The sequence below is a fragment of the Seriola dumerili genome, unplaced genomic scaffold, assembly GCF_002260705.1.
Source record: "Seriola dumerili isolate Sdu_G_001 unplaced genomic scaffold, Sdu_1.0 BDQW01000468.1, whole genome shotgun sequence".
NCBI lineage: Eukaryota > Metazoa > Chordata > Actinopteri > Carangiformes > Carangidae > Seriola > Seriola dumerili.
This window is the reverse complement of record NW_019174723.1, coordinates 1,201,655-1,222,928: the sequence shown is the minus strand read 5'-3', so window position 1 is coordinate 1,222,928 and position 21,274 is coordinate 1,201,655. Positions and strand designations below refer to the sequence as shown.

Here is a 21,274-nt window from a genome sequence, read left to right as displayed (position 1 = left end):
AAAAAAAAAAAGAACAGACATTAAATTATTACAAGGCTTCTATCACAGAGTTATAACTTTGTAACTGAATAACAATTTGAACAGGAAAAAAAGAAAAAAAAGTGAACACATTGGTGTTTAGTTACATCAATAAATGATATGACTGCTTGCAATTTAAAACTGAGTGTGTTTAAAGTTTCTGAATCCTCTGTATTGAAAAGGATACTCACTTTTGTGTGGCGTCTACTCGCTCTGCATCTCCTACCATTAGGGCCCTGAATCACTTTTATTGTTCTTCACTGAGTCTGTGTTGTGTACACATGAACCTCTCAGGTGAGTAAACTCAAAGAGAAAGGCATTATGGCAGGGAGGTCACCACTCCCTCAGTGTGATGTTGATTTGTAAGATTGGCAAAACATTGGCAGGACAGATGTTAAGTGACTCAGGTTTGCTGCCCTCACCTCATACAACACACCACAGTGACCACAGCTGCAGAGCTGCAGGTCGGGCTGAGTGCAGCACCTCATTTTGCCCACTGACTACCAGCAGACACTGGGTCTGCACAGCATGTGATCTGAAAGTTAAATATGTACTGCCTTATCAGATTACCAGTTCAGACAGATACAGTTCATATGGCAAGTGCATGTATTTCAATTTAGCAGTGAGATAACATCACACATTACACAAGTGTTTTATACAGCTTTATAATCCATTCAGCAACAAGGATCATATGATTTTCATCCACAAATACAAAGAAACAGGAACAGAGGTAGCTCAGACTGATGTTTCAAACAACATATAGTACTGTGTAAAAGTCTTAGGCACTTAAAGTGAGGGAGCTTTCAAAAATAATCCAACCTATAGCATATCAGTGTTTGGTGGGACCATCCTTTGCTTTTAGAACAGCACTACTTCTCCTTATACAGGTTGTCAAGATACAGCAGGTAGGTTGTTCCTCTGTGGATTTATTCTCTCTCTGTGTCTTCTATCTCTTCATGTAATGCCAGACTGAGTCCATGATGTTGAGATCAGGACTCAGTGGGGGCCAGACCATCTGCTACAGGACTCCTGGTTCTTTCTGACTCTGAAGATAGTTCTTTATCACTCTGGCTGTATATTTGGGGTCATTGTGAGTCATGCTGCAGAATGAATATGGGACCGATCAGAATATGGGACCAATGAGAAGCCTCCCTTACGGTACAGAGTGACGGATAAGAACAAGCAACCTTGAAATCAGATGGTAAGACTGTGTAGATATCAGAAAACAACCTTGCTGTTTTCTTGTGTTATAGACTGAAAGGAAATCCCATCTCAGTGCAATTTTAAATGCCAAAATGAACAAACACAAGAACTTGAACAACTTTCTATGTCACATGGGGGGTGCATCAAAGCACGTGTTACTGGATTCAACTTCAAACATCACCTCAAAAATCACCTGCCAAACACCAGTCCTCAGTGCAGCTGTGCTACTTTTCATAAACAAGGCCCTTTCTCTCAGTCTGCTGTCTATTTTCTACTTGGAGTGTTTGATAATCAAGTGTCATGTTTGAGATGTAATCAGATGCTTCAGCTATATGAATACAAATTTAAACAAATGGCAAATGCTAAATGCCATTGTATGAAATGTTAACAGGAAATGCAAATCGCTTTATATAAGATCAGGCTTCTCCTCCACAGTCTTTTTTTTTTTTTACCTCTGAGGTGCTTGTCCTACATTTCGGAAAATGAAGAAACCCATTATGTTTCTATACTCTTCTGGAAAAAAAAAAGCTACATTTTCTGCAAGAGAACTTTATCTTTTCCTTCTTTCCTCTCTCTTGAATCATCTCACACCCCCTCAAATTTATCTTGTGACCTCTCAGGTCTCTTTAACCCTAACCCTACTTGATCATTTTTATTTTGATGCCACCACTACTTGTACTCCACTACAGTTCTTTTTACCTCACTACATTTATTTGTCAACTCTTAGTTACTTTGTAGTTAAGATTTTGCCAACAAAGCATATATTGTCTTATATGATGCATTATAATTTCTCCAAACCCAAATTGCTTGTTTTGTTGAAGAAATAGTTCAAAAATCGAAAGAAAGATTTTCACTGTCACAGAAGCCAACAGTTCTTTTTACCTCACTACCTTTATTTGTTTGCTAGCAGTTACTTTATAAATGATGCTTTTATATACAAAACATGTGATGGAAATATATGTATGAAAATATTATGCATTGTTTTAAAGTCAACTACGATTTGAGAAGCTTGAAACGATAATAACGACAATAACCAAATAGCACAATAGTTACTTTCCTCTACCGATTATTACTGGTAAACACTGCAAAAAGTGACCTTGCCTCACTTCATTGGTCTTTTTAAGAGCGCACTGGATGATATAACTTATAGAGAACGTGAGAAAGTTGTCTGCTCTGTTGGCGGCTGTAACAAAAACAGATTGAGATGAGGCTAAAAGAATAAGTTTAGTGTGTGCCCTCACCTGTTTGGCTGTGATAGGCTAATCCTGATCCAATCACCGGCTGCTGCCCGGACCCTTCCGTACATTCACAGTGAGATTTAGCGCACACACCGCGGAACACGGTGAGTGTCTTCTCAAGCTTTGCTCCTCTGTAAAAGGACCAATGTGATAGCTAATTATTCAGCCTGTGACTTCATAAGTCTAACGATTAGTCCCGGAACATTTGTGTGCCTCCGATGAGTCACTAAAGCGACTTCTGGCTCCAGTGGGTGATTTTTGTGGGTGAAATAGCTTAGCTTCCAGGCTAGATGAGTAGCTAACGTCAGCTAATGACTAACTAACGAAAACTCAGTTTGTGGTTCAACTAATTTAATCTCCTGTTGTGTACCATTTGCCTTCGGATATATAGCAGGTTATCCACATACTAAAATGCTTAACGCTTAAAAGTTAGAAGAAATTGAAAAAAGGAGGTTTGAGAGTCCAGCCTGATGCTAACTGGCTAGCTAACTTATTAGCTCCCGGTGTTCGCTAAACTGTTTCGGAAACTTAAAATGGACTTTACTGTTTGTCTGATAAGAAGTAACGTTAAACTGTGAGCTCAGCTTTTTTCCTCTGCCGACGCCACGTTAGTTAACTTAGTAGCCTGTTTGTGCACAGCTCGCCGTTTCTTTTCAAGGCTAACACCCTATAACGTTAGCTAGCATTGCCCCAACGTTGCTGCTAGCTGAATGCTAACGTAAGAGTTGTCAAGCTTAGTCTTAATCGAGCTACTTTTTGCTACCACCTCCCAAACTTGAAATAAATTCATGTTTATATTATGTTGGCCCGTTAATACTGACGAATTTATCTTATTATTTTGAACGGTTTAACAGTCACAGTCCACTGCATTGGGAAACTAATAGCCACACCCTTCCTTTCGAAACCAACTACGCTTTAAGTTGTCACGAAAGTAAGTTCATCTGTATTTCATGTATCAGATGCAAAAGATGCATTACTCCCAAGATGCAAAGCTACAAAAAGTTTTGTTAAAGGACGTCAACCAGATGTATATGTGTGCCCCTGTGTTGAGTTTAAATCCATTCGCTCATTTTCTTTCGATGCAAGATTTTCTGTTTGTTGATCTAATCTGTGAAGTAGAGAGTCACCCCGTTAAGCATATCAGGCTGAAAAACACTAACTTTGAGATAAATAGTTTAGACCAACATATATTTTGTAGTTTTTGTGTTGATGAGCAACAGGTCTTTGGAGGAATACGTTTTAACAGTTTTGTTTGTTATGTAACATGTGACAACTCACCTCCTGACTCCATAAAGTAGACCCACATAGCACTTTAACTGGCAAAAAGTCATCATTAATTCACCCTGTGATTTTGCGCACAGTGCAACACATGTAAAACTTAAGCAGATGATGTTAGTGATTCTTCTAATTGCCTGTTTTTCTTATTGTCCTGTGTCTGCATATCTAAACAAAGTCAGTATAGCATAGAGCTGACACAAATATTTAATTGGTTTAATGCAAGGCCCATTTCCTGTCTTAACAGTTTGGTGTAAACGTGCTTTCTGGCTCCCAACCGACCCACATCACCTGCTAGCTGACATCAGTGTACCTGAGGATCTGCTGCCCCCCCACCCCTTCTCCCCAGATGTAGAGGGAGTTGTCATCTGCAGCAGCCGTGTACACAGTAGGTTAAGCTCTTTTTGTTTGACTGTACAGATTTTGTGCAAAGTACACTTTTGTGAAAGGCTTTGCGCATTTGTAAATTGGTGTGGGTATTTGTTTATATTTTACTACTTCATCATAAATGTGACATGAAATGTTAATTAGCTGTTAGCATTGGGGTCCCCTTACAAAGAGGCACTCATCAGCAAAGCCAGCAAAAATTAATAAGTTGGATTGGTGAAGGTTTCAGTTTGAGTGCTTAATACTTGAAATGTTTGAGTCCAAGCTCATATCTAATCAGCCGAAGGCTTAGGTTTCTTATCAGATGTGGCCAGTTTTGTGACACCCACATAAATTAAATTTTAAATGGTGTGATTTGCTGTTGCGTACATTTTCAGACTAACAAATGTATCATGTACACATTGGTGTTACCCCTCCCCCTAGGTGCACCTCCTTGCACTGGTAATGATTTCAGTGCAGTGGTCATGCATGCACCCTCTGATCTCTATTTTCTGTTTGTATGGTGTACTTGAATAGACGAGGGTCATTACAATGGCTCTTTGTAGAGTGCCTCGTGTGCCTGTCTCACACTGTGGGTTTCTGGTGGTGCTTCATATGTCGTAGTTAGAATTGCAAATGCTGGTCAAGTGTGACAAGAGTGGTTTTTGTATTGTTTGTCTCAACATTTGACAAAGGTCCTACAGATGTATTGTGATTAGCAGATTCAAAGAGGTTCTTAAATGAGATTTTATTGTGCATCACCCCCTCTTTGACATTTGTATATCAAATGGAGATTACATTTGCATTTCAGAATAGCATTTAAAACAAAGCTCCTCAAAAGCAGTACTTTAAAACTTTTCACCACGTGTGCTATTATACATATTTGTAAAGAGTATTGTTATGTCACTATTGCCTGCCCAATCTGTCTTGTGGAGATTTTTGTGATCAAAAGACTCAACTTTCATATCCACTTTAAGTCAACTCTATCAAAGTGCACAGGAAATCAGAAAGATATACTCAAGTTTTGCTGAAAATAATCTGTCACATATGAAACCACTATTATTAGTGTGAGGTGGTGATTTTCTTATTGTTCCACACATTTTTATCATTCACAAGCCAACAAAACACTAGAATAAAATAAAGTAGTTTGTGGACAATGACACCACAGAAGAATAGTATTCCTCAAGGGCTTAATGATGCATTTATTATAATAATAATACTAATAATCAGAAGAGTCAAAGATTTTGTCACTTTATATTCACTGGGTAATCCCTGAATTTTTGGATGATCACAAACTGATTTTAGAAAAAAAAAAACTCCTGTCTTCATCCTCAACATTTTCATGTCTGTGACAGTCCTTTATGCTGCCAGTATTTTCTAGGCCACGTACGCTGTCTAAACTGTGTCAGGCTGATGGAGTTGAAGATAGGTCATTCTCCATGGCCCTTCTCCTCCGTTTTGTAATGAGATTAAGTTATTTGTGGCACTGGAACTCTTACCTACCAACTATCTACTGTACTTTTGTGTCCACAGCTTCACAGTGTCTTTTGGGTCGACTTTTGTCATGGATACGCTTCACTATTGAGTGTTCCTACCAGGTGAAACACTGGTTTTTCTTCCTTGATCTAAGGAGCCGGGCTATAGTTCCTTTCAGTGCTTCTTGATTATTTTATTTTATTTATTTATTTTAAGAGAGGCAACACCCCTATCATCATGACAACTGAAGTCCCATGGTAGTGGGTGGGGGAGAGAGCTCATTTTTTGGCAGAGAAATTACGTTTTAATCTGTTGATGTCAGCAGCAATTTTTCATTGTGGTAGACACTGTACTATAGGGCGTTCACACTGCCACCAATTGAGTTTAGAGGTTTACTATTTCCAGTATACATTGTGGGTGATGTTGAAGTTCCTGATTTTGGTGTCCTGCAGAAAAACATCTTGGGTTACAAAAAGACAGTCTGTGACAGTTTAAAAGCAATGTTATGGTAGTTTTACTCAAAAAATTGCTATTAGCACCTTGTTTTTAAAACGAAATATTATTATGATGAATTATGAATGAGGGATGTGATCATTTCAGTCAGGTTATTAAAGTAATTCTTACTGATATTTCCCTTGGCACAGGGTAATTTGGAAGAAGTTATGACTTGCCTAGATTTAGCTGGCTTCTTTTTTTTTCTGTAGCTGAAAATGACAAAGCTACTCTCTGTCTCACATTATCATCCTTCCCTCTGTACTTTCACAGATTCTTGTGCTGTCCAGTGAAGTTGCCCACCATGCGTGAGTACAAGCTAGTGGTGCTGGGATCAGGAGGCGTGGGAAAATCAGCGCTGGTGAGTGACGGCTGGTGCCATCAGCAGCAGCACCGAAATGAGTCAACACACTGATTACGGCTTTTTAGTTTTTATGATATAGTATTGATATTATTGATGTGATTATGAAGCAATGTAAAAAAAAAACAAAATATATATATATATTTTATAAAACTGTAGACAGATTTCTAGTCCTACAAAAACCATCACCTGTTTAACACAACATTATGTTATCTCTGAGATCTCTTGAATGTTTACACAATGTATCAACAGGTCTTGAAAAATCGTAAAAAGAATTGATTTCTCAAAAAAGGCCATTAAATATAAAAAGTCAAATTTTATTTACAGAAGTCTTAAATGTTCTTTCAAGGCAGTAATTGTTACAGTTTGTTGTGTTCTGGACCTCCAATATATCATCAACAGACCAGTATGTTTTTTTTGTTTCTCATCTGACACCTCTGGAGCTTGAAGGTTTATCTAATAAAATGTTCAGGAGTTAATATTTCAACAGGCCATAAAAACTAAGAAAAGCTGAGGCAGGACAATAAGTCTGAGTCTGGAGCTCGGCAGCTTCAAGAACACAAATGAAACTTAAAGTTGAAGGTTGACGAGGTGTTTATTTTAGGAGAATATTTGAATGAAATGGTTCATTTCATGCTGTATTTTTAGTCCCACTATTTTTGCAATAAGCTACATGGTAATTTGACATTTTTTGATCAATACTGATGTGTTGTCTGATGTTTTCCTTTGCTTCATTCGTCCATTCCAGACAGTCCAGTTTGTGCAAGGCATTTTTGTGGAGAAGTATGACCCCACAATAGAAGATTCCTACAGAAAGGTCGGAAACACAATTTAAACATTGCATGTCTTTTTGAACTTTTTCAAAGAAAGTCAGTGACTGACTATTTAAATCCATCCACTTGTCATGTAAAAACGTTTTATTTTCTCCAACAGCAAGTCGAGGTCGACGGGCAGCAATGTATGCTTGAAATCCTGGACACGGCTGGAACAGTAAGTCAAGTCAGACACAGAATTCAGATAAAGGGATCTTACAAAATAAATACAAACAGGCGGCTGACGGTCTGGTCCATCTTTTTTTTGTTCTGTAGGAACAGTTCACAGCTATGAGGGACCTGTACATGAAGAATGGCCAAGGCTTTGCTTTGGTGTACTCCATTACAGCGCAGTCAACATTTAACGACCTACAGGACCTCCGGGAACAGATCTTGCGAGTAAAGGACACTGAGGATGTGAGTGTTACTCTTTTAAAATGTTAAAAGAAAAAATTGTTTTCATCTTTGTGATGACACATTTAAAGTTTTTTTTTTTTTTTTTTTTATGGTTTATTTTGTTTAAAAAGTGCGAGAGTTTGTAATTTATGTATTGTGTACAGCTTTTTCATGCCACCTCTATACTTAATTAATTTCTTTTTTTTTCCCCCAATAGTTCTAAGCCTGCATCTGTGCTGCTGTAACATGTATTTGCCCTCAGGGATCAATGAAGTCTTATCTCTCTCTTATCTAATTAAAAAAACAACAAATTTGAAGATAAATGTTTTTCATTGGACAGCAATAATAGTAAATTTCACTGTATGAATAAGTATTAAAATAGCTTAATCCGTCTGAATCACTCAGCACTGCAGTGCTACATGACACTCTCTATGTGTGGAGAGATTCTCTTCAGTGATAACCTTTGGTGTTTCTCTGTATAATCTTCCTGTGTCACCTCTGAGACTCATCACTCCCTCATTAGAGTCGGCTCTGTGGGAGAGAGGGCAACGCCAAGGGGGGGGGCAGGAACTTTGTGACACGGTGGAAATGTCAGAGTTGTTGTTAGATGCTATCTGCCACTTTCAGTCTTGGTTTCCTCATCTCTTAATTTAGAGCGAGGATATACGACATGCCGAGTGTGTGCTTTACTTATTCATAGCAAACTGTTGATTAGACTGTACGACTCGGTTAAGGTCTCACTTTGCGAAAACATAAGATGTAAAGATGAACCAATAGTGGGTGATGAAAAATTGTGTTGTAGACACAATTGATTTATATTTGGCTGTGTTACTGCTGTATAAGTCAAGATATCGGTTTGAACAGGCTTGAACCTTTTGACATTTCTGTTAATCAATCAGGTTCCCATGATCCTGGTGGGAAACAAGTGTGACCTGGAGGATGAGCGTGTGGTCGGGAAGGAGCAGGGTCAGAACCTGGCCCGTCAGTGGAACAACTGTGCCTTTTTAGAGACTTCAGCTAAATCAAAGATCAATGTTAATGAGGTACGTTTCAGCACTAAAGCATGTGTGACATATTTATTTTATTAGATGTTTAACTGTATGGGGCGGGGCTGGGTAATAAATCAAATTAATTCGATTAACTTGAACTTGCACTTTTACCGGCTTTATTAAATGTCTGCATTGTGAAAATTTAATTATTGCAATTTGCACAGAAAGTTTACTTTTAATCAAAAGATAACATAGGCGAAAGCTGGCAACATTAGCTGTTGAGTCACGACAGTCTCATAAACTCTGGCGCGCCACAGTTTATGGCACCGTCATGACTCCAGGTGGCTAGCCGCCTCTGGCTGTCGCACGGTGAATTTAACAGTTGCATCTACGACCAACGCAGACTGAAAAACGACTCTGTACCCTGATCTGTGCTCTCGCTTTGTGTCTGGTAACGAGGTATCAAAGCCCCCGCAGTCGACTGAACATTTGATTCTACTTTGACCCTCCCTGACTCCTGGGTGCAGTAACTAACACTAGCTGTCTGCAGTTATTGGGCTGATGTCCGGTCCAGCTCCAGAAACACAAACAGCAGGAGCACATGAATTAGTGTGCAGACATTTCTAGTCTATCTGTGCATAAACAGACTATTAAAATGTTGGATGGTGCTATGTTTAGATGAAGCTGTCCATGGCTGAGGTTAGGTTAGCCAACCTGTATTTTGGTCTTGACATGTGTAATGATGACAGCTTTGTTTTTTGTATTATTCATGCTCAAAGGGAAGGCAGCTTAGGTCCTTTTTAAAGATGGGATGTTTCAAACATGTTTTAGTCTTTCAGATTATTTCAAGATTTTATTTTTTGGCCACATCACCCAGTTCTAGAATAGGGATGATAAACACATCACAAACCAATGATGTATACCACAGCATTTTAATGCTAATTTGCAATGCCTGTCCTTAGATGGGCCTTTAAAATACACAGAACAACATACGATAAATTGAATATAAAACTCAAATGACTAAGCACCAGATCAGTCATGACTCAGCTTGAGTTATCCACTTTAACTTGTGTGGGTAAAGAGTTGCACAAGTTGATCCCCTGAGCTGAAAAAGCCATCTGCCTAAATGAGGATTTATAAAAGTGCTCCTTTCACTTCCCCACAGATGCACCTTGTGTTACTAAAGTGATCAAAACTAAACATTTATTCAGAAAAAAAGTGGTGTGATCTTATTGACTTCCTGTCAATCATTTTCATTGTATGATCATATATGACTACGAGAGGCTTGATTGTTGTTTTTTAGAGAGACCAAAGCTGTGTAAAATGTCATGTCTCATACTGCTTTAAGCGGGACAACAAAAATGCATTTGTATTGATAACATTTTTTCCTAAGTGACCTTGTTTTATACTGAGAGCTTTTATGTTTTTATGAGGAAGTGGCTAAAATGGCATTGGCGACTTTCACTGGGAGATGTTCTGTGACTGCTGAAGCAAATTGTTGAGACCACTGAACTTTCTCTGTTGTAGATTTTCTATGATCTGGTGCGACAGATCAACAGAAAAACGCCGATGGAAAAGAAGAAGACAAAAAAGAAGTCAGGTTGCACACTGCTCTAAAATGCCCTCCCACAGTCGCTCCAGGCCAGGTGAGTGGGTGTCGGAACACAATTTATTCCAGACATGTACAGAGCTCCCGCTGCTCACTGAGCTCCTGATTCTCACTGAACATTTAGAGCTCTATTGCAATAATTATTGAGGTGATATGATTAATCTTGACAGAAAGCTAGTGAGTAGTGTGTTGCAGTAACAGGATAAACTCAGCAAATGGAATTGAAAGCACCACTGATGTGTATGAAACACAGATGACTCAAAAAGCATCTCTGTAGGATTTAAAGCTGATCTTCTGGTAAAATAAAGCATTTTTAGTGTTGTGGTGCCACACATCCATCTTTTTTTCTTTCTTTCTTTCTTTTTGTCTTTTCTTTTTTTTCTTTTTTCTTTTTTTTTTAAAGAGAAACCTGGAACCATGGTCCAGTGTCATCCAAATGACTGAAACCTACATGTGTGACAATCAATTTCATGGCTTCACCTTTTATTTTATCAAAGTTGGTTCATAATGTTTCATGTAAATTTGTCAAGTTGGAAGCCATTGATGAATGTTGTGGCTCCACCTGCTGTCGGATCATTGTTACTGTAATTGCTCTTTGAACGACCAGTGTGACTGCATGTTCTGGCCCATTTACTTCAAATATTGTGCTGTACTTATGTACTTGATTTCTAACATTAGCAGCCAATGTTTCCCAAAGCACAACACAGTGTCTTTACGTTTGTGTGTTTGTGAATGTGAATCACTGGTTTATAGTCTTCTCATTTTGATGTGAAAATCAGCCTCTGGAGACTATGAAGTTTGTTTGAGTATGTTATCCCTCACAGTGAACGTCTTGCTGTGCTGAGTTTTCAGTTAATTTGCAGTGCATTGCAACACTATGATAATCTAACTTTGGCATCAATAAAAGCAGACATAGTCAACTTTATTTTTATTTATATAGCTCAAGCTCACAAATATGCCTCAGGGGCCTTTACAGTCTGTACAGCCTACAACATCCTCTATCCCTAAGACCCTCGATTCAACATTATGTTCTCTGTGATGCATTACCAAGTTCCAAATGGCAGAGAGTAGGAAAAACACATTTCAAACGCCTGACAGCTTATCAAAGGTGAAAGGAATAGTTTCAGGGATATGTAACACCCGCCAACATCATAACAGCCCACAAACGTAATAGAAATCTGCAGCTTTTAATGTAATAATCCCACAAATGTGATAAATTTCCCGCAAATGTAATAGCAGTTGTCTACTACAAGCATAATACGTAATTTGCAGGGATTTGTTACTTTTGTGGGAAGGTGAAAATCTTCAGCTTTCAAAATTGTAAAATGTAATATGAAAATGAAAACTGATCTTTGTGGTCATTGTTTATTTACTTATACACCTGCCAATGGGTTCGAGTCAGCTCATTAGAAAATATCATTGGTTTGGGCAGAGCGGGTCAAAACGTGTCAAAGCAGTGCTATGAGTAGGTTATAAATAACTTACAGAAACATTGTGCACAATATAGGCTGTGCATTTACAAGTCCACCTCTACCTTCTCTTCCACTTTCTCTGTCATTCTCTCTCTCTCTCTCTCAAACACGCACACAGCTTTATCATTCCTTGTCAGTTCACAGAATTGTCTTGAGGCATGTAAATATCTTGTTTAAATAGTTTTTTTTTTTTTTTTTGCATAAGCAAAACATCTCCCTGTAATGAGGATTTCTCTGCAGCAGGTTCACATTTGTGGGCTTACATTTACATGAAATTACGTTTGTAGTAGACAACTGCTATTACATTTGTGGGATTATTACATTAAAAGCTGCAGGTTTGTATTATGTTTGTGGGGTGTCATTACGTTGGCGGGTGTTACAGGATTTGCTCTCTATTTTTCAAGTCAGGCTTTTATGAACACTGAAACTCATTTTGCTTGCTGTAGTCATTCCTTCAGTGACGGTCAGTGCTGGCAGCTAACAGGTTCCCCTTCCAATACTTCCGAATGCTATTGCAGTTCAATGGTACAAAAATACTCACTATTTACAATTCCTCCACTGCAGCTCAGCAAGGAAAAGCCTTCTTGATTTTTCTGCTGAAACTTCATATAAGCTTCAGATAAACTTTGCTCTACATTTTGTATTTACATCACCTGAATCTGGAGCTTTATAATGAGTTTCAGCTTTTCTTTTAGCTGTCTGACCTGCAACTTTACTGTTTTAGTTCACTCGTCCCGCTCTTAAAGCATCAATTTCAACAAAATAATCTCTAAAGACCCACTGTAAACTACCTGCTCAGCGCCAAACAGCGAGCACACACTGTTAGAGACTAGCTGGTGAACATACAAAACTGATCTTATCTTAATCAGGTGAAAAGTAATCAGGTAGTCTTAATCTCACTGGGATAAACTTCAAAACAGATTTAGTCTCTGGGCGACTCAAACTGCTGGCACCCATCAGATAATTTCATTACGTTCCCCACTCATTAAGTATTTATTGTTACATCTAATGTACTAATGTTGTTACAGCTCATGTACACTACACTAACGAATGTTATTAGCAAGCCGCAACAAAAACACTTAAGATTGGATCAGCTGTACTCTGATTTACTGTGGCAAACCTGACACCAAAATGATGACCATGGCCACTGAGTTTCAAGAGAGGTGGGCAATTGATACATTTTTCATTGGGATTTTTTCAGGATAGAATATCAGCAGCACCTTACGAAACACACAGAGCAGTACAACAGGTACAGGGGGAAAAGAGAGAGCTTGCTCAGCTTTAGAGTGTACATAGTTAAAATTTATTGATGGATAAAAATGCACTGCAGACACCTTGTGTCCAACACATTTTGTGATGATATGTACTGACACTACTTTTTTTTCTTCCTTGCAGAAACTTGTAATGATTAACTGTTTCCCAGTGGATCGTGCCAGCATTCCAAGTCCTCTCCAGAGCATTTTGAAAAAGGCTGACAGAGATAACTTCACCACTCGCAAAATGGCAGGAGACGGCACATACTCTCAAGATACTCTTCTCTGCTTTTTAATGGCAAAGAAATTCGCCTCTTTTTTTGTACTGTCAGCCTGATGACAACTCTTGTTTTTGTCTGTTTTTTTTTTTGTTTTTTTTCCTCTCTTCTCAAGGTGTCTTTCTTTTGGAAATATCAGTGTAAAAGAAGAGACCGTGGGTTTAAATCCATATATGGGAACTAAAATGTTTTATTAAAAGTAACATCAGTCTTGAGCATATTGTGACAATATGTTTGCAAAAGAAACCATGTGAAATGTTGGCCTTCTCATACATTTCTGCACTAATAGTGTCAACGGAGATGCGTCATTGTCCATAAGTTACTTGTTCCTACTTACAAGGATGTGTATTGATGAGGTAACATCTTTCCTAAGTGACTTTGTTTTATATTGAGAGCTGCAAGCTTTCCATATTTCCCATAATATATTCTACTTCCATTTTTGCATAATAAAACTAAGGAAATTAGTATTTTATAGACTGATGGGGAAAATGGTTTGTTCTGATTTGTGTCTTGAGGCTGAAAATATATTGTACTAAACCAACTCTAATATTGCTTCGTGTTACCCTGTCACAGATGATTTTCCAGCTTTTATGAATGATTAAATTTTAGTACATTTTCATTATTTTTGGTCTTGTATTTTTCTTATTGAAAGTGTTGCTAAATGTCTTAAATGCTGTTATTGTTGCTTATCACAAGAATTATGAAATATAATTATAGGTATTTGCAATTTTTTGATTTAAGTATTTGAGTTAAAGATGCAGGATGTGAACAAAACCACTTTTATTTTAATCAGTTGTGTTTTCTCCACAGCAGACAATAGCCAAAGCTCGTGATGCACTGGTAAAGTTCCTGTCTTGATGCTGTTGCACACACACAGATGTGAGACAGTCAGCTCCTGCAAGAAAGCCTCAGCAAGCTGAAAGTGTAACTAGAGTTTTTTCCTGTTGGCACACATGACAGCCTGAGCCAGAGTTTAGCCGAGGAGTTGGCTCAGCTGATCTGCAGCAGAGAAAGAGGAACCATGACTCCAGATTCTCGGAGGCAGACACAGAGGAAGTGAAGGCAGAAAAAAGCAGAATAGGAACAGAGGAACAGATGGTGGATTTGGGCAAGTGAATGCGGAAGAGGCTCATTCAACTGCTGCTGCACCTCGAAGTGACGGTGAGACCAAAATGCCTCTTTAAAGTGTGACAACATTTAAAACATCACTGCAAAAACAACATCCTGGTTGCATGTCTGCCGGTAGAAAATGTAAAGTGTTTGAGTGTTCAGCTGCAGATTTGATATCTGTAAACATGTTGATGTTAAAAGTTCTAAATGTATTATGTGGCACTTAGAGCTGCAACTATTGATCATTTTCCCAATTAATTGTTTAGTCAGAATGGTGAAAAATCTCCATTCCTGTGTCTCGGAGCCCAATATGATGGCTTCAGGTTGTCAACAAGACTGGGGCCTCAAGATTGACAGCCCGTCAGATTATTTTGAACTTTAGTGGTATAAATTTACAAAAAATTAGTGATTAATCAAATTATGTAGACACAAATTACATGGCATATACCATACCTGTGGTTTCCAGGGCCCCTGCATGGGCAGTTGCCCTAAATGCTTAGTTGGTAATCCAGCCTTAACCCATCCACTTGAGGCCCATTCTCATGTTTGTTGTCCAAACTTCTTAGATTGTTTCTGATATCTGTCAGGCCCAAAGAGGTTAATCTACTGTTGCCAACATTGCACAAGATAGCTACGATTAGAGACAAGTACAACAATTTAACACAAATTTGTGTTTCGGAACTTTGTTTTTTCCTCCTCCTCCCATGAATCATCTCACGACCCCTCAGCTTTATCTTGTTACCTATTGTGGAGGCCGGTGCCTAGGTTGGAAACCACCGGATTACACCACCTAAAAGTAGTTAAGACGGCTGCAGTTGCAACAGTGAAATGCTGTTAAATATTAACATTGATGCATGATTTAACAATATAGTGTATAATATATCACTCTCAGGGCCATTTTTCAGCAGATGGAGTACTTTTACTTTTGATGCTTTAACCACGTTTTTTTTTTTCCTGTTTACTTTTACTCAAGTGTGATGTTGAATGCGGGACTTGTAATGGAGTACTTGTATATTGCTGAATTGATATTTTTACTTAGTAAAAGAGTACTTCTTCCACCCCAGACGATTTCTGTTTTGTGTCAGAGGTCACAGTCCCCCTGGTCCTGCTGTATTAGTGGTGGGTGTGTCACCTGTGCAGGCACATGAACGGGAGTAACCTCTGGTACCAGCTGTAACCAAACAATTAGAGAAAGAATCCCTCTGAAGACATCAGACCAGACATGCAGCTTTCGTATCAGAGCTATTAAAGTCTTATTTCTCTTTATCATCTCCGCTGATTGATGAGCGGCGGTGATTCCCTTCTGTCTCACCTACCCTGGCCCTCCTCCCCGCCTCCTTTCCCCTCCCTCTCTCCCACACGTATGCACAGAGCCCGACAGGCTACGCGACCCCCCTCCCCCCTTCCATCATTTTCCCATCTCTTACTCACTCTCTTCCCTACAACAAACATGGCCGCGAAATCTGATGGTGCACCCGTCTCTCTACGAAACGAAATCCCACCCGAGTGTCCTTCCAGGTCGGACCCACGGCCTCCCCAGCGCCGTCCCGCCGAGCAGCGCTACTCCCTCCCGGACTGCTGTTGGACGCTGTGCGCCCTTTTGGTCTTCTTCTCGGACGGGGCCTCAGACCTGTGGCTGGCCGCGGACTACTACCTAAGGAGGGACTACTGGTGCTTTGCACTGACTCTGGTCTTTGTGATAGTCCCGTCCGTGGTCGTGCAAGTGTTGAGCTTCCGATGGTTCGCCTACGATTTCTCGGAAACCGTCGAGAGCGGCACGGCTGCGGCCGCTGTGGTGGCAGCGTCGGGAGCGGAGGAGAGCGACTTCAGCACCAAGGACAGCGGCGAGCGGGGCGCTGGCTGCACTGCCGGGGCCGGGGTGCTGCCTGGGCCGGGCACCGCGGGAGGAGCCCGGGGCTGCTGCAGAGTATTCATGTGGCTCTTCCAGGCCATCGTTCACATCTTTCAGCTGGCACAGGTCTGGAGGTAAGTCTGAACACTCATAGCGTGATCTGAGAGGAGGGGGAAACTACACATTCTGCTTCTGCCTTTGTGTGTGTGTGTGTGTATATGTATGTATGTGTGTGTGTGTGTCTGTGTGTGTGTGTGTCTGTGTGTGTGCGCGTGTGTGTGTGCGCGCGCTGTGTGGCATCTGTGTGCACATGTATCCTCCAAAGCCCAGCATCACTCCCTTTAGCTAAACGCTTATGAAACGTAATCATTCAGGGAGGACTGTGCCCAAAATGCCAGAATGTCTTTTTGTATTGTTTGACGTTTCTCTCTGGCTTGGAAAAGGAGAATTTGACTCCACCCACCCACTCCCCCAACCCCAACCCCCTGATGCGCTTTTAGGTCAATCATCTCCCAGGAAAAAATCATCAACTCATCCACACCAATCGCCTTATATAGAAGAAAAATCTATTTGTCTTTTGGGGTTTGGGTGAGAAAGAGCCTGATTGCTGAAGAAGACAGATGAATAGTCATAAATGTCACGAGAGTTGCTTCCTGTTTGCTGTGATATGTGTACTTGCATCCCTATCTCATATTGGTGTATTTCCAGTACTTAGCTTGAGGCTTCTGCTCTTATGTTTGTGAAATCCATATTCTCACATCTCCCCACAGTTTAACGTCTGTTTCTTTCAGCTGTGCTCAAAAGTGTGTTTAATTACCAGGCATGCTCTGAGACTGAAAACAAACCAGTGTACACTTTAGCATTACTCTCACATGGATGGTAGTAGGTCTGTAGGTCAGCTCCTCAGTCAGTGATGGTGAGGCAGTGCTCAAGCTTAGAGTGCTCTGATAGGTTTTGACAGGCTTGAACTGCTGCCAGCCGGGAGGAGGCATTCAGCTGAACTGTGGTGGGAGGAGGGTTAGACAAAACGTGTTCACATTCAAGACAAGTTGTGTTTTAAAGACATATCGGGATGTTGCAGAAAGACAAATCATGTGTAACAACGGAATCAGATGCAAATCAATTGTTTGATTAATCTATAGGCCTGCATAACCTCTCTGTCTGTGTCTTTCTTTGTGGTCTCTTTCTTCCTGCCTCTTTAGACAGCCCTATGGGTAATATATATTGATTCCTTATTTCCTCCTGGAGACTTAGACTTGTGTGTGTGTGTGTGTGTGTGTGTGTGTGTGTGTGTGTATGAGATAGAGAGCGTGTGAGTGTGTCCAGGAGCACATTAAAAAATTGTGGCGGCACAGAATTACCGGTAATGCCATTAAAGCTGTTGTGTGCGCTCCGTTTATTGCTGCTGCTCTCAGACCAGCGTGTCTGCACATTAAGAGGATTACCACGGTGTGTTTTACCCTCAGCTGTTAACTCAGGAATGATCTGTTACTGATACACAGCTAGTCAGGTGAACCAGGATCAATTTGGGCCAGCTACCAGAATTAAATGTCAGCACACGCGAGATGGGATATGGGGTTGTATTACACACAGAGTGTGCACGATGAAACTCCAAGTGTGTGTGTTTATGTCTTCCAGCGTGGCTCAGCCTTTGACCCTCATTACTGCATGTATGCTCTATTTTCTCAGTGTGTTACATCCCAAGGCACACTTTGTGTAGCACAAACCAGAATAAAAAAGGGTTACAAAAACTCCCTTGTGGTTCAGTGGGCTTGTTGACACAGGGTTCTTCTGACCCTTCTCCCTCAGGCAATTACTGAGACATTTATAGCTTCTCTCCTCCGTGGCAACCGGCAGTCTTTTTCAAACTGTGAGTATAATGATAAAGATGATGATTTACACATTGTATATTTGCATAGTCACATGTCACATTTGTGCAGAAATATGGTTGCACATTGCCACATGTGGAGTTATACAAGGTCATTATAGAAGAAGATGAGACAGAGGTGGCACTAGATGTTAGAAAAGCTCAGGAGTTCAACAAGAGATTTACAGCAAGCCCCCCCACCCACCCCACCCACCCACACACACACAAACATACCCCCACCCTTGAATCTGATGGATTGATCACTGATCACTGGATTGAGAGCATTTCTTTTCTCTGCAGCCCCATCATATTTTGCCTTTTCTTCAGCCCTCTGACTTATTTTATTTGAAGAGAGATTGCAGACAAGTGCCGCACCCCCCCCCCCCCCCCCTCCCCCAGCCCCCAACTTGCCTGTACTAAAATTAAAACCACAGAGCTGCTTAGTTCAGTTTCAGTCTAATCTAAATCCCAGAGGAGCAAGCAACCAGCTTTTTGGCAAGAACTACTGACAGCTCCCAGAGTTTGGAATAATGAGTTATGACTTCTGAGAGTCTGTGTTTGATGTTGAAAAGTTTTTGAAGCACAGTATTAAAACCTAAAATTTAGCTCAATCTCCCTTCCTTCAACAAAAATGCAATGTACTGATGAATGTGTCTGGACTGTGTCTGCCTCTGATACACAGGTATGTCCACGCCTTGTATTTGGGTGTGCAGAGTCGCTGGCACAGGGACCCCGAGCGCCGTCACTACTACTGGCGTATGATGTTTGAGAGCGCTGATATAAGCATGTTGCGTCTGCTGGAGTCCTTCTTGAAGAGTGCCCCTCAGCTGGTGCTGCAGCTCAGCATCATGATCCAGGCCAGTCAGGTGCTGCCCCTCCAGGGTGAGTGCCCCAAAATGACCAATCACCACAGCCATCATCACCCTGTCAGAAATAAATCGAGACATCAGTCAGTCATTTGTCTGCAGCCCACGCTGTGCATGAGTCACTTGTGCTCGCCTCAATCAGGCCCCACAGAGCAGGGGAATGTATATTCTTGCTGTGCTAAACGGTAAGACAAGTTACCCCTGAGCCATTTTAATCCTGTCTAACTTCTCTTTCTCCATCTCTCTCTTCCTGCCTCCCCTTCACTGTCTCCTCAGGTCTTTCAGCTTCTGCCTCACTGATATCCCTCGCGTGGATGGTCTCCTCCTATCAGAAAGTCCTGAGGGACTCCCGAGACGATAAGCTACCTATGACCTACAAGGCCGTCATAGTTCAGATTCTGTGGCACCTGTTCACCATCGGGGCCCGCACTCTGGCTTTTGCTCTGTTCGCCTCCGTGTTCCAGCTTTACTTTGGCATCTTCATCGTGGCCCACTGGTGCATCATGACGTTTTGGATCATTCAAGGTGAAACAGACTTCTGCATGTCCAAATGGGAGGAGATCATCTATAACATGATGGTGGGCATTGTGTATGTTTTCTGCTGGTTCAGTGTGAGAGAGGGGCGCACTCGCTGCAGAATGCTCATCTACAGTCTGACTGTATTCGTTGAGAATGTGGCACTCACCACTGCCTGGTACCTGTACCGCGGCCCTCGTAGCTCAGACTTCTACGCTGTCATCATGGTGTGTGTGGTGGCCAGCAGCTATGCTCTGGGCACCTTCTTCATGTTTGTGTATTACTGTCTGCTGCACCCTGACGGCCCAGTCTCAGGGTGGGGCTATATCGTGGAGAAGGAGGTGCCTCTGGAGTCGCTGGCCTCACCAGCTTCCAGCCTCCCCCCTGACCTGGTGAGCAGCCCCCCCAGGACCCTTCAGAGAACTAAAGGGTCAGACAGAGAGCAAGGGCCTGGGGTAGATGGAGACGTGTTTCAGGTACGACCACCTCGGGGAGCGCAGGCCCTAGTGCCACACCTCACACCCAGGACAGAGGGGCCCGTCATCCGAATAGACCTGCCCAGGAAGAAGTACCCCGCCTGGGACGCTCACTTCATTGACCGCCGGCTGCGTAAAACCATCCTGGTGCTTGAAAGCGCCGCCCCGGTCACACCCAGGATTCAGTACCGCTGTCTGGGCACACCCAAAGAAGTGATGGAGTATGAGACCACCGTATGATGTGCTGAAGGCGCTGTGACTCAGCTCGCTGCCATGTGGACATCCTGCCTTAGAATAAAATGGCAGGTGGACTCTCACTGAGCAGTCTGTTTCAGCTCCACGCCCACTTGATTGCTCTCTGTACTGTCAGGAAGTGGAGACAAACGGGCAAAGAAAGGGACAGAGTGTGATGTCTTTATTTTATACAAAGGCACAAACCTGTGATGTTGTCTAATGATGGTGCATATTTAAGTTTCTGTATCATTTCTCAGGTCAGGATGTGGTACAGGAAGAGGTCGAGGTTAGCGGCAAAGCTCGCTGCCCAGTGAACTTAGAGAGGAGCACAGGCAGAGAAGTGGAGTGGTGTGATTATCAATCAGAGGCAGAAAGTCCTCCTCAGTGAAGGTGCTTCAGCACATCCTCTAAAGGCGGTCGACAACAGAGGCAAGCCTTCAACATGCATGACTACTTATGGCAGCTAGAACCGAAACATCGCCGAACAAGATGTAGAGGGGAGGCATTTAAAGATGCTAAACTCGCACTGTCATTTTAAACACAGTCTACAATAAATGCTGCACAGGTTCTGATCATCATAATCATGATTTTCCATAGCTATTCACTCATGTTGAAGGAGTCTCTGCAAATGCTGCTTCAAACCTGAAGGGCAGTTCAAAAGCAACATTTGAGTTGAATGTAAAAACAGTTGAAAATGTGATTATTTGTGACAAGGCTTCAAGCATTTTCATGCTGTTAGTGGGATTTACAACATTCCTGTGGTACTCTATTTGTTTTTTGAGGTAAGCTAGAACAAAAAAAAAAGAGATTTGTGTGTGTTTACAAGCAATCTGTTGTTTTTGGGACATGCCATCACTATTATTGTAACCAGATGCACCTTCCTCCAGAATGTGTATGTACTGAACAATAGCAACATTATGATTTCCATTACATTTGCAGGATGTGTTTTACAGATAGGATTCTCAACAGCTGTATTTTCGTACTGCACCCATCTTACAGAACAAAGGCAACAGGACAGGCATTCATTTCCATGTAAATTAAACTGTACAATGATGGGGAAGTTACAGAGGGACAGCGCTGTCTGTAATTGTACTGTATCCATACTTTGTTGTCTG

The 21,274-nt window shown here is 41.2% G+C and overlaps 2 protein-coding genes across 2 annotated transcripts; both read left to right on the top strand.

Annotated features, from left to right (window-relative positions):
* The first annotated feature begins 2,497 nt into the window (after window positions 1-2,497).
* Window positions 2,498-13,860, top strand: LOC111234902 (ras-related protein Rap-1A). The gene is made up of 9 exons (XM_022763103.1): window positions 2,498-2,563; window positions 3,982-4,122; window positions 6,342-6,429; window positions 7,178-7,246; window positions 7,363-7,419; window positions 7,518-7,658; window positions 8,537-8,680; window positions 10,154-10,272; window positions 13,103-13,860. Exons 3-8 carry the CDS (start codon window positions 6,373-6,375, stop codon window positions 10,241-10,243), a joined length of 558 nt encoding a protein of 185 aa, XP_022618824.1. The 5' UTR covers window positions 2,498-2,563; window positions 3,982-4,122; window positions 6,342-6,372; the 3' UTR covers window positions 10,244-10,272; window positions 13,103-13,860.
* Window positions 13,861-15,798: 1,938 nt separating this feature from the next.
* LOC111235047 (XK-related protein 7-like) lies at window positions 15,799-20,806 on the top strand. Its single transcript, XM_022763349.1, has 3 exons — window positions 15,799-16,334; window positions 18,750-18,949; window positions 19,210-20,806. The coding sequence occupies exons 1-3, from the start codon at window positions 15,799-15,801 to the stop codon at window positions 20,163-20,165; spliced, it is 1,692 nt and encodes a 563-aa protein (XP_022619070.1). The 3' UTR covers window positions 20,166-20,806.
* The last annotated feature ends 468 nt before the right edge of the window (window positions 20,807-21,274 follow it).

What these genes read in the sequence shown, in the direction of transcription:
- LOC111234902 (XM_022763103.1), top strand. Translation starts at nt 6,373, where the DNA reads ATGCGTGAGTACAAGCTAGTGGTGCTGGGATCAGGAGGCGTGGGAAAA. An exon ending in GAGTAAAGGACACTGAGGAT is followed by an intron (nt 7,659 to 8,536) that starts GTGAGTGTTACT and finishes TTAATCAATCAG; the next exon opens with GTTCCCATGATCCTGGTGGG. An exon ending in CAAAGATCAATGTTAATGAG is followed by an intron (nt 8,681 to 10,153) that starts GTACGTTTCAGC and finishes TCTCTGTTGTAG; the next exon opens with ATTTTCTATGATCTGGTGCG.
- LOC111235047 (XM_022763349.1), top strand. Translation starts at nt 15,799, where the DNA reads ATGGCCGCGAAATCTGATGGTGCACCCGTCTCTCTACGAAACGAAATC. An exon ending in CAGCTGGCACAGGTCTGGAG is followed by an intron (nt 16,335 to 18,749) that starts GTAAGTCTGAAC and finishes TCTGATACACAG; the next exon opens with GTATGTCCACGCCTTGTATT. An exon ending in TCAGGTGCTGCCCCTCCAGG is followed by an intron (nt 18,950 to 19,209) that starts GTGAGTGCCCCA and finishes CTGTCTCCTCAG; the next exon opens with GTCTTTCAGCTTCTGCCTCA.